The sequence below is a fragment of the Symphodus melops genome (genome assembly GCF_947650265.1).
Source record: "Symphodus melops genome assembly, chromosome: 2".
NCBI classification, from domain to species: domain Eukaryota; kingdom Metazoa; phylum Chordata; class Actinopteri; order Labriformes; family Labridae; genus Symphodus; species Symphodus melops.
Window position 1 is genome coordinate 26,543,921 of NC_136692.1, and position 17,082 is coordinate 26,561,002.

General features: G+C 39.5%; 1 protein-coding gene across 1 annotated transcript; it reads right to left on the reverse strand.

Moving 5' to 3' along the window:
• Positions 1–806: 806 nt before the first annotated feature.
• LOC306820348 (pancreatic secretory granule membrane major glycoprotein GP2-like) lies at positions 807–9,062 on the reverse strand (the record flags this gene model as incomplete). Its single annotated transcript, XM_079338167.1, has 11 exons — positions 807–943; positions 1,039–1,114; positions 1,223–1,382; positions 1,494–1,724; positions 3,566–3,714; positions 3,968–4,167; positions 4,358–4,672; positions 5,034–5,162; positions 7,394–7,522; positions 8,415–8,507; positions 8,654–9,062. 11 exons carry the CDS (start codon positions 9,060–9,062, stop codon positions 924–926), a joined length of 1,911 nt encoding a protein of 636 aa, XP_079194293.1. The 3' UTR covers positions 807–923.
• Between the last annotated feature and the right edge of the window lie 8,020 nt (positions 9,063–17,082).

A 17,082-nucleotide genomic window follows, 5' to 3' on the forward strand; every position in this document is an offset into this window, starting at 1 on the left:
ATAATCAATAACCTGCATTTAATAAATTGAATACGGGAAATTTGAACAGAAAGCCATTGTACCCAGCCTATGTCACAATGAAAATACACCAGTAATCACAAACAACTGCCCTTTAAATTACAACAAATTCTTGGTTAGAAAAGGAAGAGGGAAAAGGAAACAGCATGTTTGAAGGGGCTGGATACGGGGTCCTGGTGTTGATTGGCTCCAGCCGAATCAACACTGAAATGGGAGTCCTACAAAGGTAAATTATAATCCAAAAGGAAACAAATAAATCCAACAATGTCCAATATATATGCTGTTAGACCCAGTACACAATGATCCAACGACTTTCATAAAAGCAATGTTTTCTACTTAAGATGTAATGACCATTTTTAACAAACCCAATCTTGTTTACAAAAGTCACTTGAGGGATATATGTGAAAGCTATTTTCGGACACTATTCACTTATGTACAGGGTTTGTAAAGCCTGCCATATTCAGCATTCAGTTTATTTATACCACCTGCTTACTTCAATATGCAGTACACCTAACTTGGTAACTCTTTCCTTAGTTTAATAATAATTTACTGTCACACTAAATGCATGGTCAATGAGAAATATATTTCAAAACATGATGAAAAAATATTTAAAATTATATATAATAAAACATTCAAATCATGTCTGCACCCAAATGACCACAGCGGAGAAGAAGAGCTTGGTAACATGTATTTTTTAATGAAATTATTTTTTGTTGTTTTTCTTCACAATCATTACAAAGGCCAGAGGAATCAGAGCAGACAGAGGAATGAGTTGAAGAAGAGTGTAAAAAGATTTGATTATAAAGGGTTCAGACATTTTTTTTAAAATATATAGTTTCATGTCTTGTGGATAGAAGAACAGTCTTAGATAATATCACATCATGTGATGTGTTGGTGTAACCAGCTCACTTAGTTGACTTGTCCCCTAAAGATTAGGAAAGAGATAAATCAAAACACATACTTTACACAGTTCCTTGTGTTGCAACATCATCCCTCAAACTAAATCATATTTTTACTCACAAGTAATTGGTCCAACGGTGACGCTGCCTGCGGCCTCAGAGCTGGAAACAGAGCGATATGTCCTCCTTTGACAGGACTACATGGTGGAGAGGATAGAAAGAGCAGATATTATCAATATTCATTGTTTTAAGCAGGTGTGATTATGAATGAATAACTCAATGATGAAGTGAACTGTTTGACTTACTGGGACGCAGAAAAATCTCGTTCGGTCACACAGGCTGATGTTGCAGTGAAGATAAATGGGTCTATAATCATCCTCCAGCAGGAAGAGCAGCGCAGAGAAACGAGCACGCAAAGACCTGCCGCTCTCAGTCACAGACACCTGTCGGGCATCGGTGGGACACCTGGCAGAGAGAACGAAACAGCTCACCATAGATCACTACATCTCACTTTTTGTTCTTTCAGTTATACTCCACAAACAATTTCCTGATTCTGAAGAGAAGAGGGACACTCACTTGTTCTGGATGAGATAGTGTTTCTGGTAATAGTGAGGATCAGGTGAATGAGAGGCGTAGCATTCCTCCAGAACAACAACGAATCTGAAGTCTCTCTTTGTTACAGAGACACCCACGTACAAAGGTGAACCCAGTGGCATGTTGACCACTCCAGCTGGGTAAGTCTCAGTGCAGGCGGAGTTACGAAAAAGAGACATGGTGGCCCTGGGTTTGGCACCAGATCCTAAGATTCTGTAAAGAAAGTAAGTTTGAGTTGATTTGCTAATAAACATCTTCTCTTGTAAAATGTTAATCATTTCAGAATACCATGGATATTTTTTGGAGATAACAGACGACAGGCAGTGAAATAAAATTGTTCCTGATGAAAGGACAAACTATTATAGAGAGAAAATGGATTGACAACAATAATATTACTCTGAGATACATTCAGATAGCTGACTGTCCAACAACACGTCTGTCTTGACCTGATTCAAACCCTACAATACCTTTTTCATTCACCATTGTACCATCAGAGTCTTGGTCAAGCTTCTGACAAGATGATTTAAAAATACTACATGCTTTGAGTTTGGTGCATCCTAGTGGTAGAGCATGAGACAATAATAAGAATAAGACAATCATGCAATGGTTTGTTGCACTATTGTCTATATATGAACATCACATGGCACAAGAAGTTTCATTTTGTATCTTATTGCTAGACTTAAAATTTATTTTAGTAATAGGGCCATCTTGATATAAAATATTATTTTATATTTTTGCCACTTGAGGATCAAATGCCCTTTCGATTTATTTTCCCTGGACTTACTGCTTTGTGTTTTTTTAACATCTTCACTTCTGTACACATTTGCCATCTAAAGATTGTGTGCATATAACAAAAGCCATGAATAAATCAGTTTCTTTCTAAATATCTGACACTTTTCTTTAGTTTAAGTGGCACAAATATGATTCATGTCATATTGTTGTTTTTTTGTTGACATGTTATTTGTAATATTTAATTTAATGCAACTAGGTAAAAAGTACATTTACACCTGTTGCGGTGGGGAAAAAACAGTTTGACAGTGGATTAATGGAAAAGTTAAAGTGAATTGAAGGTGGAAAGGAGTAGCAGATAGGAAGAATAAATCCATCAGTACCAAGAACTTTTGGCCTGGTGTATTTCCTGGAGGAAGTGATAATTAGTTTACTTTCATTACCAAAATTAACTTTATTACTGTATGAAATGCACTTTTTTGGAAAGTGTAAGAAGTAATTATGTGTGTTTAAGGCCTACCTGCTGTTTATATTATAGGTACAATATAAAATCACAAGATAAGCCACAAAGCTTAACATATCAAAACTATTCTTTTTGTATCACAGTAACATATAATTTTCTTTGCATTATCTTCTTTAAATGGCAAATGTAGTGTACATCTTGGCACAAACAGACAACCTCTCTTTTTGATTTGCCATGCAAAGGTGTAACGGGGCCCCCTGGTGGATAATCTACATGCTGCATGTAACTAAAGGAACTCACTGAGGACATGTGTATCAAAGATGATTCACCTGGTTATATACAGTAGGAAATGTAACATTTGATCTCAGGAGGATGGTATTATCAGGTATTAAACAGCTCACATGATAGATTCACTGGTGTCATAGAATTTATGTAATTACTTAGTAAATGTGTAATATTAATTCACTGTTGCTGATGTAAGGCAGACCTGATACAGTTCAGCTTTGTCTAGAGACCAAGGACAGCTTGGAGAGAGTCAACTTGTTGTTCACTGCAGGCTCCTTGTCGTCATAGATTATTCTAGGTGGGTCAATGTGACACAATCTTGATAATGATCATATCTTTTGAATATATGCAGAGCCTTTGGAAGTGTCTGGCAGTTATATTCGAGCAGCACACTGAACCACAAGTGTGATGTTGAATCATGTCTCAATGAGAGGGCCTTTTCATCTATGTATAAACTTTCATCAACGTGAGCCATCTGAGTCTAAGGAGTCTTATTGTGTCGAGTCAAGTCTTGATAATTTCCTCAACAACTAGTAGTGCATAGTTAGTAACAATCAATAAGAGGGAGGCTACTTACGGCAGGACTGGTCTGATGGCCACATTCAGGCTGGTGTCTGTTTCCAGGGGATACGCACAGGAGAAAGGGATGCTCACAGGGAAAAAGGACCCGTTGATAACAGGCTGGACAAATAAAGTGTTGGAGTAGATGGCATGTGTGCTGTTAGTCTGAAAAACAAGGTTGATTGAATGAGTGTAAAGTACATTAAAACTTTCATTGAAGTGCTGTGAGCAGCTGCATTACAAGCATTACCAGACTTTACACAGTGAGGGGAAACAAACTTCTCTACAGGAGGGAGAAGCTGGATTTCAAATGTTTTAAGATATTGAATTAGTCTCTGTAGACCTTCAATTTATTCTCCAACCAACCAAAAGCTAAGTTTGAAATGAATTATTAAATGAAAAGCAACTCAGTGTGTACCGTCAGAGTGTTTCCACAGGCACCTTCCACAGCGTCTACGTCATACCACACCATGTTATTTTGCACTCTGGCCCAGGAGCAGTTGTGAGATGCCAAGTGGCCAGAGTATGGGTTCAAACCTGAGTTCAGGTCAGCCAAATCCAGCCCCATTTGAAGTTTATCAGGGCTGCAAATTAGCTGGTAATTGTGCAGTGTAGAGGCTGGAAATAATAGTGTAAAAGTATGAGAGAACACATGAAAGATTATAATGCATATATATCCTGCAAAAACAAATCACAAACTGTAAACCATCACTTCACCATGAACACATTTTAAAAACATTTCACAAAATCCCCAAAATGTTTTGAGCAAAAATAATTGGCATTTACTTTGAAAAGAGTAAACATTTACCTTCACAGATGACACTGGCATCTTCATTGTGTCCACAGTTGTGTGATCCAAACCCTCTGTGCCTGCACTCTTCAAGCTTTGATTCGCTGCCTGTGCACAAGACATTATCCAACCAGATGGGTCCACTGCCCCGACCAAAAGCTGCATTTTGTAATGCTGAACGAGCAGAGCCACAGTCCATCTGTCTACACACCACGTTAGCTTCCCTGAGGTCCCAGCCATCATCACACACGGTCCCCCACCGACCACCATGGTAGAGCTCCACTCTGCCAGAGCAGCGGTCATTAGAGTTGACCAGCCTGACTGGTGCAGCAGCTGACAGAAAACATAAAGCATTATGTTGATGATGTGAGACACAAGACAGAGAGACTTCAAAAGATGAGATGTTTTAAAATATCATAATGTTTTGTTCCGTCATTAGAAGTGTAAAGATCATTTTTTCTATTTGTCCAATAGGTGACTGGCAAATAAAAAACCTCTTCAAAATCATAATGACAATAATATATCTTAAAACTACACACTTTACCAATCTACTTCAGAAAGACTATGACATGTAGATAAGAGTTGCATCAAACTCATATTTTATATTTCTCTATCAAGATCCACATCACTTAACTCCTCTCTACCAAACACGTCAGTCATCATGTTATAGTTGGACATTAATTTTAATCCTCACCCTCAACTGTTGAGCTGGTGTCGGCTGTTGTGGTGGAGGTGATGTCAGCTGTCACCTGAGCGGTGGTGATGTTCCCAGGTCTTGGATCAGGTGTGGTGGGTCCAACTGTGCTGTTGGATTGTGGTGGATCTAAAAGAAGAGTCTCTGTCAAGTCCTTATACAACTACAGTCTACATTATTATCAATATTTATGAGCAGATGATCTCTTTCTTCATCACACACATCAGTCATCATGTTAAATCATGTCAAATTTAAATGTATCTGAGCTAATTGTGAGACTGATGCACATCGGTAGCGGTACGGTTGTTGGATTCTGTTTCCTTCCACCTTTGACACAAGGTTATGTAAAGCACACAGTGCAAAAATTAAATGACTAGTAAATTGCAGTAACTGATTTGGATGAAGAAGTTAATTCCGGCTATGCAAGTTAGAAAAATGGAGAACCGGGTTTATGGATGGGCTGAGCATGGGTCGTGAAGTTGCAGATGGAATCGAGTCCAGCGAAGGAAATGAAGGTGGTTCTGCAGAGTGATACGTTTGAAGTATTGTCAGCCAGTTAGATAGGCAGGCGATGTACTGGGAGTGAGACTGTCAAGAAGGATTCATGCGAAGCACTCAGAGGTTGGATTTGAGGATTCAACTAATGTGGAGGCTAAAACGGTGAGACCGATGATGGATACACATCCATGAATGGATGGGTAGAGGAAAGGGAAGAGGCTGCTGTGGTTGGAGCCAGTGTGCAGAGGTTTTGTGAAACCTGTGAGAGGGTGGATGTAGGGAGGATAAACCATGGGGCGACTGTGACTCAGTGGGTAGAGCTGTTGTCTCTTAATTGGAAGGTTGAGGGTTTGATACCCAGCTCCTGCGAGCTACTGGGAGTGGGGACTTGCTGGGAGTTGGTGAGATTCTTTTGGGAGGTTTGAGGAGATGGCGGTTTGCTTGGCACGGCTGTAAAACAGATCTGCTAAGATTCTGGGCTGCTGTGTGATTGCTGTTCGCTGGGTGGACGGTATCCTGTTTGGACATTCGTCGTGCATGTCTTTATCAGAGTCGTGTGACTGAAATTCGGGATTCGTGGTAAGTAAGCTATTTCATTTTTTCGATGCGGTCGGCGTGCTGCTGGGTCTGTCAATGTGTCATCAAAGAACTGACACTAACAGCGTAAAATAGGATGGCTTAGTATAAGTAGGCTTGTCTAGTGACTGGAGGTGTGGTTTCGGCGTGGTCCTGCTCTCGAACCTAAGTTAATACATCGTCACCTTGTTAAAATAATCGCCTAAGTCATTTTTTCAGGTTTTTCTGGAAACACAAAAAACTGAGCCAGATGTTTAATATGTGATATTCTTAAATTATTTTACTCAACAAGGTAATGAAAACAGATCACTATTGACACACTGATAACAATGTTTGTCAATTATGTAACATGAGAAAAAGAAATGACTTTTTTAACATGCATCTGTGACTTAGGCTGTTTTATTTTCCCTTAGTCACATTGTCTTTTGACTTAGGCAAACTAAATGGCCTAAGACACACTCTTGACATAGGCCATTATATTAAAGGTGTATGTCACATTACCTGTTTAACTAAGGTTATAGGCAATTTCACCAGAGGTGGCCAGCATCATAAGGAGTTGAGTTAGGCAAAAAAAAATCATTTTTCTCAAAAATGACTTAGGCAAATATCTTAACAAGGTGACGATATATAAGCTCCCTTTAATCTTGATCCGTATATTTAAAAGATTATAACTTTTACTGCACATTGAACTTACAGTGCTGCAAAACAACATCTATTGTATGTGATCAGTGTTTGATTTCATTTATAAGAACACTGTAATAAACAAATAGGAGAAGAAGAATTGGAGTATAAATAAGTGTAAACATTTACCTTCACAGGTGACACCGATAAAACTAGAACACTTGTGGACCCCGAGCTCCATACGTCTGCACTCTGTTATTGAGTTGTTGTCGTTGGAACATTCAACCTCAACAAATGAGACTGATTCAGCGTCCTGTAGAAAACTAACAGGACTGAAGACTGTATAAATTCCAGGGCCACAGTCCAACTGTCTACACAACAAGTTAGCGTCAAAACGGATGATTAAATCATTACACACGGTCCTCCACACTCCACGGTGGAAGATCTCAACTCTGCCAGAGCAGGAATGTTTTCCGTTAAGGCGGACATCACCCTCAACTGCTGAGCTGTTGTCGGGTAATGGTCCATCTAAAATAGAGAGTCTCTGTCAAGTCCTTACACATCTTCAGTCTACATTGTTATCAATATTCATGAGCTAATGATCTCTTTCTTTATTAAACACGTCAGTCATCATGTTATAGTTGGACATTAATTTTAATCCTCACCCTCAACTGTTGAGCTGGTGTCGGGTGTTGTGGTGGAGGTGATGTCAGCTGTCACCTGAGCGGTGGTGATGTTCCCAGGTCTTGGATCAGGTGTGGTGGGTCCAACTGTGCTGTTGGATTCTGGTGGATCTAAAAGAAGAGTCTCTGTCAAGTCTTTATACAACTACAGTCTACATTATTATCAATATTTATGAGCAGATGATCTCTTTCTTCATCACACACATCAGTCATCATGTTAAATCATGTCAAATTTAAATGTATCTGAGCTAATTGTGAGACTGATGCACATCGGTAGCGGTACGGTTGTTGGATTCTGTTTCCTTCCACCTTTGACACAAGGTTATGTAAAGCATACAGTGCAAAAATTAAATGACTAGTAAATTGCAGTAACTGATTTGGATGAAGAAGTTAATTCCGGCTATGCAAGTTAGAAAAATGGAGAACCGGGTTTATGGATGGGCTGAGCATGGGTCGTGAAGTTGCAGATGGAATCGAGTCCAGCGAAGGAAATGAAGGTGGTTCTGCAGAGTGATACGTTTGAAGTATTGTCAGCCAGTTAGATAGGCAGGCGATGTACTGGGAGTGAGACTGTCAAGAAGGATTCATGCGAAGCACTCAGAGGTTGGATTTGAGGATTCAACTAATGTGGAGGCTAAAACGGTGAGACCGATGATGGATACACATCCATGAATGGATGGGTAGAGGAAAGGGAAGAGGCTGCTGCAGTTGAGGCTGTGGTTGGAGCCAGTGTGCGGAGGTTTTGTGAAACCTGTGAGAGGGTGGATGTAGGGAGGATAAACCGTGGGGCGACTGTGACTCAGTGGGTAGAGCTGTTGTCTCTCAATTGGAAGGTTGAGGGTTTGATACCCAGCTCCTGCGAGCAACTAAAATAAAGAGTCTCTGTCAAGTCCTTACACATCTTCAGTCTACATTGTTATCAATATTCATGAGCTAATGATCTCTTTCTTTATTACACACGTCAGTCATCATGCTATAGTAGTACATTAAACTTAATCCTCACCAGTGATGTCAGCTGTCACCTGATTGGATGCAGAGGTTGCTGTACTTGGATCAGGTGTGGTTGAAGAATCTTCAGGAGCTGTTCCGTTCACCTCTGGTTACAATGAAAACAGTGAGATGCTGTTGTTTAACTAAAATATGTTTTTTATCAGAATTAAGAACAACAGGACAATAAATATGTTCTTTAAATAACTGAATTAGATGAGACTTTTAAATCGGTTGTTACAAGTGAAACAATACCTGCACAGTATGCAAGCGTGCAATGGCTTGGCTGCACAAGTTTGTAGACGTAGTAGTTTCCATAGCAGAGCTTGACATGGATGGTGTGTGAAGGGAAACTGCAGCAGCCGTTGCTCCAGGAACTACACACAGTACGGTTCACAATCTGACCTGACTGTGTGGGATGAGGGGTTGTTATCCACAGAGGAGCTTGGGTTCCACACCGGAGTCGAGCAACACATCTCTCTGGAATATGAGCACTGGTTTGTCCCAGAAACACCCGATACCAGCCTTGCCAGTTTACGTCGCGATCACAGTGTGGGTTCTGGGTGGATGTGTTATTCGTTGAGCGCCATTCATCATTCAGCTCAGTGTACACCTGGCAGGGATCAGCACACTGGAGAGTCCCATTAATGCTGATACAGTCCATGCCTGAAGGACACACAGTGGAGCCACACAGTGGAGCCACATCTGAAAAACATACAAACGTGATGTTGACATCCTGAGAATATCATTAAAATTAAGTGTGTGACAGACAACAACTGTTGGTGCAGAAGAATTACTTCGTAAATTTTAGAATTGAACTAATGTATGACAGCTAAAAATCATCACTGGGGTTGTCAAGTACAATACAAAAAAAACAAGTAGAAGAAAAGATACATTATAAAATGAAGCCAGACTGTTTACCTGATTTTATTCCAGTAAAAAACTGTAAAAGCAGGAGTAATAACACACCCCTATGCACCGTCATTATTGCCAACATCCACGATATCAACTTTCTGAAAAAGAAAAAAAGACACGATTGCAAAAACATTTTCAATGCAATGCATAACATTCAATACTCTACCCATCTTTGTGCTAACCTTGGAGCTACTGTGGAGTCCAGGACTGGAATAGTTGAAGCTGAAGATCTTTCAGTGAGTGTGAGAATTTATACACCGCAGTGCAACTAATTTAACCACGTGAATGTTTTTTGACTGTTATAAAATGCTACTCAACTTGATAAGCAAGATTTTACACTTCCAGAAAAGAGACACTGCAAAATAGATTAACCCTCCACTGTAAGCACAGATAGTTTTGATGTTTTCACAAAGAACCTTTTGTACTTGTTTCTTAAGCAGATGGGAAGCAGAAATGGCTGCACTGCCATGAACTAAGGAGGATACCCACCCCATCCTGTAAGAACAAAAAACATTATTTGGCTAATTTTTCTCTTGAACTGTAGTGTTTCTCCTTGTGAGCTTGTTTCTCAATCTGTCATTTAAACCTAACATTGCTCCTATCCACAGCAGCCTCAGCTGGTACAGCCAGGTGAGGGTCCCTCTTTAAAGTTTTCTCATGAAATGAAACCAACACATTTGCAGTAAACGTAAAAACAGGCACTTTTCTACAACTAAATAATCCTGTGACTTTTGACATTTGTGGTCTACTCTATGGTTTGGTCGCTGACCTACGAGCCATCTTTATTAAACTTTCTGGTTTGTTCAATTTGAACCTGAGTCTCTTCTCTCCCTTCTCTAAGAAAACCAACACCCACAAGGTGACTTAAAAAACCCTAAACAACTTTGTGGCCGCCGACGTGATCTGGAGTTGGTTTGAGAGGGCCTCAACGAAGGAGTGGTTGTGTAGGACCCTGGCTCGGTAGAGCTGGGAGATTCACCCTTCAGACAAACAACAAGGTGTACACCAACTAAACAGGTGAGCAGTTGTATAATAAGGCCATGCAAAATAAGGCATTAATAAGTACTTAATAATGACTAATTAAGAGCCAATACCTTACTAATTTACATTCTAATAAGCAACTAATTAATGATGAATTGTTGTACCTTAAAAGTGTCACCGTTTTTTTCTTGTTAGGAATCTTGCTGCGGGATTCTGAACAAGTTGTAGTTACAATAATTAATACGAATGGTGATAAAAGCATGAATTAAACCTGATTGTAGTATATCTAAAATATTATTGACAGTTAAATGAACGAGCAGTTGATTAAAAACAATTTTCTGTAAAATTCTGCTGAAATAGGGTAGGTTAGAAATTGGCCTGGAGTTATTCAGCTCACAGGGGTCGAGATTTGTTTCCTTGAGGAGAAATTCCACTAAGAAGGTTTTAAAAGCTGTAAGGAAAATGCCTGAGCTAAGAGAGGCGTTAGTAATCTTTGTAACTTCTTTCGAGAGAACATGAAAACAGGATTTGAAGACTGTTGTTGAGACTGGATCTATTGTGCATGAGGAGGACTTCATCGAATGTCATCTTGAGTCATCACCACAAAGGATGACAGTATTTCTTGAGGCCGGTGTGCGGGGAGATCACAGGTAGTATGACCTACTGGAGTTAAAATATTATATCTGATCGAGACCACTTTTTCTTTTAAAAAAAGTCGGCAAATTCTTAACATCTAAAGTTGTGTTCATTTCTGTACTGAAAGGTGATTGATTTAAAATTCTGTCTATGGTTGAAAAAAGCACTTTTGGATTATTTTGATTATCTAAAATGATTTTGGAGAAATGGGCTTGTCTCTCCTTCCTGACTGCATTATTATAAATAAAAGAGTGATCTTTAAAAATGTTAAGATGAACATGTGATTTCAGCATTTTTAATGGGCTTTTGTGGGCTGATTGCCTTTTTTTGTGTGAGTGGGGGCTATTGTGTCTAGTGATGATCTCCGTTTATCATTAAAGTCTTTAACTTGGTCGTCAAGTGAGCAGGATGTGGAAGGAGGGAGAGTGTCGACCAAGGTTGAAAATGTATCAATGACATCGTCGTTAATGTTCCGTTTCATTTTTGCTAACAGCAGCAGGAAGGGTAGTGTGAAAAAGTTATGGATTTATTTAAGAGTTATGGATGAGATATCGATATCAATGCCTTTTGAAATGATCCAGAGTATTTCAATGAATGTGTGCAGGACTATGAACGTGTTGAGTGAGGTTGAAAGATACCAGTATATCAATAAAGTCCAGGGCCCTGATATCAGAGGGGTTGTTGACATGGAAATTAAAATCACAGAGTAAAATTATATGATCATAACTGGTAAGAACAATAGACACCAAATCATAAAACACAAGAAGTTGGTGTTGTGTTTGGGTGGGCGGTACACTGTAATAGCAAGTACAGGTTGTTCTGATCTGATAAGCATTGCTAAGTACTCAAAGTTTTGAGCTTGAGATGCAGTTAAAACAATTAGAGAAATGATTAACAATCCCACCTCCTGTTTTGTTAAATCTGTTTGAGAATAAAAAATTAAAAACAGGAGGAGAGGCCTCTAACAGGGTGGCAGATGCGTTCGAAGAAAGCCAGGCTTCAGTTAAAAATATAAAATGTTCAATAATCAAATTGTTCATAAAAAAGTTTTACTATGAAGAGATCTTATGTTCAAAAATGCCAACTTGACCAGCTCAGGTGGTCTGACTGGACTTGACTGTGTCAGAGTTACCTGGATGAGGTGCAGAGGTTTATTGCTGTATTGCTTGTTGTTCTGGTCACGACGGTGAGGTAGCTGAGTTCCTCTGTTCATGATAATAGAGTCAATAGCGAGTGGTGTGTACATTGAGAGAGAAGGGCAGCAGGGGGCGCCTACCTGGCCAGCAGGAGAGGAAAGAGAGGGGGAGTGTCCCTCACACCTATCCAACCGCAAAACAAACGGTCAATCTTGTCTTGAAGTCTCAGAGGATAAACATGATGGACCTGTGCAGCCGAGAAGGGTCAACCTCTCTGGCACTGCCTCACAGAGGTTTTTATTGGTAATATTTTTCATAACAACCAAACAAACCAACATGACAGCTTTAATGGAATTCAGCTCGGTTGGCTCAGGGTTTGTTGACGGAATTTTTTTTAGGGTGCAGGGAGCAGCCTGCTATGTTGTCTAACCAGATGACTCATCTGCAGCCGGACAATGTGTTACAGAGTGCACACTGATGTGCACGTGAGAAAGTGCTACTGTTTTAAGGCGGGCATACACTGTGATTTTTTTCCCTCTTTTGGGCCGATTTCTGAGTCGTGCGAGAATTTTTGGAGTTGGCCCGAATTGTGTAGTATACAGGGGGCAACGAGCACCGATAAACCCCTCAAACACGTAAAGAAGTCTACCTTAAATATTCTCCACTGATACTGTTTAAGATATCACATAGTCAGAGCAGTGAGTTTACTTTTGTGTATTTAATTTAAATGGTTAGTGTTGTAAGTATAGAAAATTAGAAAATTGTTCTCTAATGACTTGACCTGAGTGATGTTGTTTCCATATAATATAATTCAGTGTTTATGTCAAAGTGTAGGATGGGAAATGTTTTGTCTTATTTGACATATATTTAATTTTTTTCTGCATTTGAAGTTGTTGATGTGATATTTAATTGTATATAGAAAAGGAAAGATGACGGGTTGCTTCAAGGAAGATAGAAATTGTAAAATATCATAGATAAATTAAAATGTCAGGCACTCCTGGAAAACAGAGGAAGATTTTATACACATAAAAATGGAAAGAAACAAGGTGCTCCAAGCATGACAAAAGTAAAATGAGGAAGGACAAACTTTAAATGCTAATTATTTTTAAAGCCAACATGTTTCAACCATAGACGTCCAAATCAAAAGTTAAAAAGAAATAGGCACCAAATGAACACAGAAATTTAACCAAATAAAACTGTTCTCTTGTGACTTGATCTGAGTGACATTGTCTTCATATAATATAACTAGGTGTGACATGTAGGAAAATGTTTCATTTGTCTTATTTGAAAAAAAATTCATTTAAAAAAAGGTTTCTTTTGGCTTTAAATCAGTTCAAATATTTGTCATATTCTGCATTTGAAGTTATTGTAAAACCGTACAATTTTATTTCAACTTGTTATTGAATTTCCATCCTTATTGAAAGCCTTGAAAAGTTGTCAATATCAAATGTTTTAACTGAAATAAAAGTTACTCTGTTCAAATGAAATAAACTACTTTTTCATTGTAATACATTCGGAAAGTTTGTTTAATAGCTCAGGATGCATTTTGCTGGGAAGTTCTGAACTTGGATTTTTAACCTTTTTTTCTGCAGGGAGCTCAGATTGAACTGAGTGCACTGTGGGCTGTCGCTGTTGAGAAAGAACTTTATTTGTATTTTGTGTCTCTGCTTCATTTGAACAAGCAATGTTGAGTTTTTTGAGATGCAGCTCATCACTCGTTGCTATTTGTTGCAAATACAGCTGGAGGTTACTCCTAATACCATCGTTTTGCAGGCCTGTTAGAACAGAAACATGCTCTGTCCAAGGACAGGATCATATTTTAGTCCAGATTCTGCTTCTTGGGATGCAAACAGGATTTTCTGCCTCATATCTAGGGCTCTGATAAGGAAGTTTTGTGGCGTGTCCGTACTGCTTTTAACTTCTGATGTCAGTTGTTTGTACAGTTCTGTTGCTCCTGCAGCTCTCCTGGCACCAAAGACTGACCTCAGATAGTCACTCTACGCAGCTGTTGTACCACCACACGCTTTTGTCCACCTCGGCTGTAAATGGGTCGGGCTGGATGATGATCGGGACGTTTATCTGGGACAACTTAACCTCGTCACATCCATCCCAGCAGTGCCTCCAAAATGTTGTGCCCTGAAAGGGGAAAATGTATGAAAGGACTCCAGACACGATGCTCCGTCTGTCAGCGTCACGCAGAATGAGACATGGTAGCTGAGAGCTCATCTTCAGGCATAAGTAGTCAGTCACACATACACTACATTATCTCATGAGTGACATTGCATGTGGATGACAGATTCATTAATCCTTGCAGACATAACTGCATATTTCAAATGCTTCAAACTAAAAATTTTTTTTAAAGTGTTTTGAAATCCTCCAGACTGAATCTCTTTTAACTGTGATATATTTTAGTTATTAGTTTAGTATTAGTTATTACACTTATCACATAACCTTATGATGAAGGCTGCAGCTCATTGACGTCAAAAGGTGAGTTGAGGAATGGGAATGAAGGCAGCCAGAAGGTTTCTTCAAGGTCTTAATTGTAAAAGGTTGATCATTTATGTGTCAAGTGTTTTCTTTAGTTTAGAAGACATAAACTACAAATACATCTAAATCATGTTCAATAACTCGAAACAGGCACAAGTGTATCCTTAAACAGAGGATGTATCAATCAAACACCAAGTTTAAGTCTGCATATGCTTAACGAGCAAACAAAGTCACTACACTCGTGAACTTAAACAAGAAGTCACTCGTCGACGTACCTGGCAACTAATGATGGCAAACAGGTTTTGTCAAACACATAGGCTTTTTTCACACTGCACCTCCAAATCGAATTTTTTTGCTCATCCAGATTGTATGTGGTTTGATTTTTTTGCTGGTCTGAACAAAAAAAAGCCACATGGGATCCAATTTTTCCAAATCTGATTCAAACCACTTGAAGAGGTGGTTTCAAATCTGATTCCTACAGATCCGACTCAATCTGAACGTGTCGGTCGCTTCAATGTGTCTCCTGTGTCACTCTCAAAGCGACACCATCGACAATAACAACAATGACGTAGAACCAGCGGGCCGAAAGTTAACTGTTGTCCTGTTAACCTGTTACCATAGAAAACAATGTGGATCAGACCACGTTAATATGAACAGGCAGATCGGATCTGGTCACGTGAAATTTGTAATGTGGACAGTCAGTCAGTTAGATCGGATTCTGATTAGATTTGGGGAAACTCGGATATAGGCACCAGTTAAAGCCTTAGTTTCAGTCTGACTTTTTCAGGTGAGCCTGATGGATAACCCCCCGCCACCCCCAGGTATTTCCAGCAAATCGTTTTACCCTGACCTCAAAGGAGAGTGCTGGCTTGAAAACAAAGTTTTGTGCATGAGTCATAGCACCATATGACACACCCTAACCCGCCAACAAAAGTGTTAGTTGAACCTAGGAGTGACCTTCGTTTCCAATCTCAAATTCGACAAGCAAATAAACTCAGTTGTTAAAGGCTACTTCTTTCAACTGCGAACCCTAACAAAAATAAAACCTTTTCTCTCTTCCTTTGACACAGAGAAACTCCCTCTCACGGCTGCAGCTCGTCAAAAATGCTGTGGCAAGATTTTTAACAGGCACACGCAAACGAGAGCACATCACCCCTGTCGCCTTCAGTTCACTGGCTCCCCGTAGATTTTAGAATTCATTTTAAAATGTTATTACTGTTTTTTAAGTCCCTGCATGGTTTAGCTCCCCCTTATTTAACTGATCGTTTCACCCCCTACACCCCACCTCGTCCACTTAGATCCTCTGATCAGGCCTTCTCAGCGTCTGGCCCCCGTCTCTGGAACCAACTGCCTCCCCCCATCAGAGAATCAAACATATTTAAATATATTCAAATCCACAACTCAAAACTCACCTCTATTCCCAAGCCTTTAAAACCATCTGAAACTACCCCCAGACTTTTTTTTTACTTTAAAGTTTTTATTCTAAGTATGCACTTATGTTTGTGTGCCTGTACATGTATATGCGAGTGTGTGTATGAAATGCATATGTAGGCTACGAGTGCATACTGTCTTTCTTTGCTTTTTTTAAATTCTGTTTTTATGTAAAGCACCTTGGTGAATCTTTAAAGGTGCTAAACATACAAACTTTGACCTGTTCTTAAAAAACCTTTTTTGATTGTTGTATGTTGGTGACTAATTGTAATTACAAATTTAAAATGACTCTCTGAATTATCGGAAAGCTCTACTGTAATTGTTTAGTGTTGTTCTTGTGTCAGTGTTCAGATCGGCACATCAGTGAGTGATGGTGTGGGCAACGTTAAATGCTTCAATCACTTCTTGCATGATTATTATCGAGGTCCCAAGATGAAAACTTTGGAAACCCATGAAGTAAACGATGACGAAGAGAGCCTATGTCAGCAGACTTCACTGGAGGGCTACATTGGGAATGTTACATAATTAAAATAATGAATTTATGTAAGTGTACTTATTGCATGCCATTGTTGTTTCTTTTAATAGTTTATATTTTCCATAATAACCAGACAAACCACCATGACAGCTTTAATGGAATTCAGCCTCCGCCCTGTTTGTTCAGGGTTTGTTGACAGGAATCTTTCCGGGTGAAGGGAGCAGCCTGCTATGTTGACTAATTAGCAGTTGAACAATGCATTACAGAGTGACCTGTGGCTGATTGCTGCAGCCAGCACGTGTTTCCTGTTGCTCCTCGTGATTGAAGGCAGACGTGAAGAATCTCAACAGTTACGTTAAACTTCATTCTGATACCTCACCCCAGGTGCTGGCCTGGCTGTTCGATCCCCTTCTGTGTGGACGCTTGTAAGGACGTGGAGCACTCCTGCCCAATTTATAACTGAGTGAAGGTGAAGCAGAGCTGCTGTTTTAACTCTTCTCAAGTAACAACAAAAGAGCGGAGTCAACCACGACTAAACAAACATCTGTACAGGGGACAAGCCTTTCCATGCAAACGCTTCAGACGTCATCATGAACTCTGAGCTAACTTGTGTCAAACACATA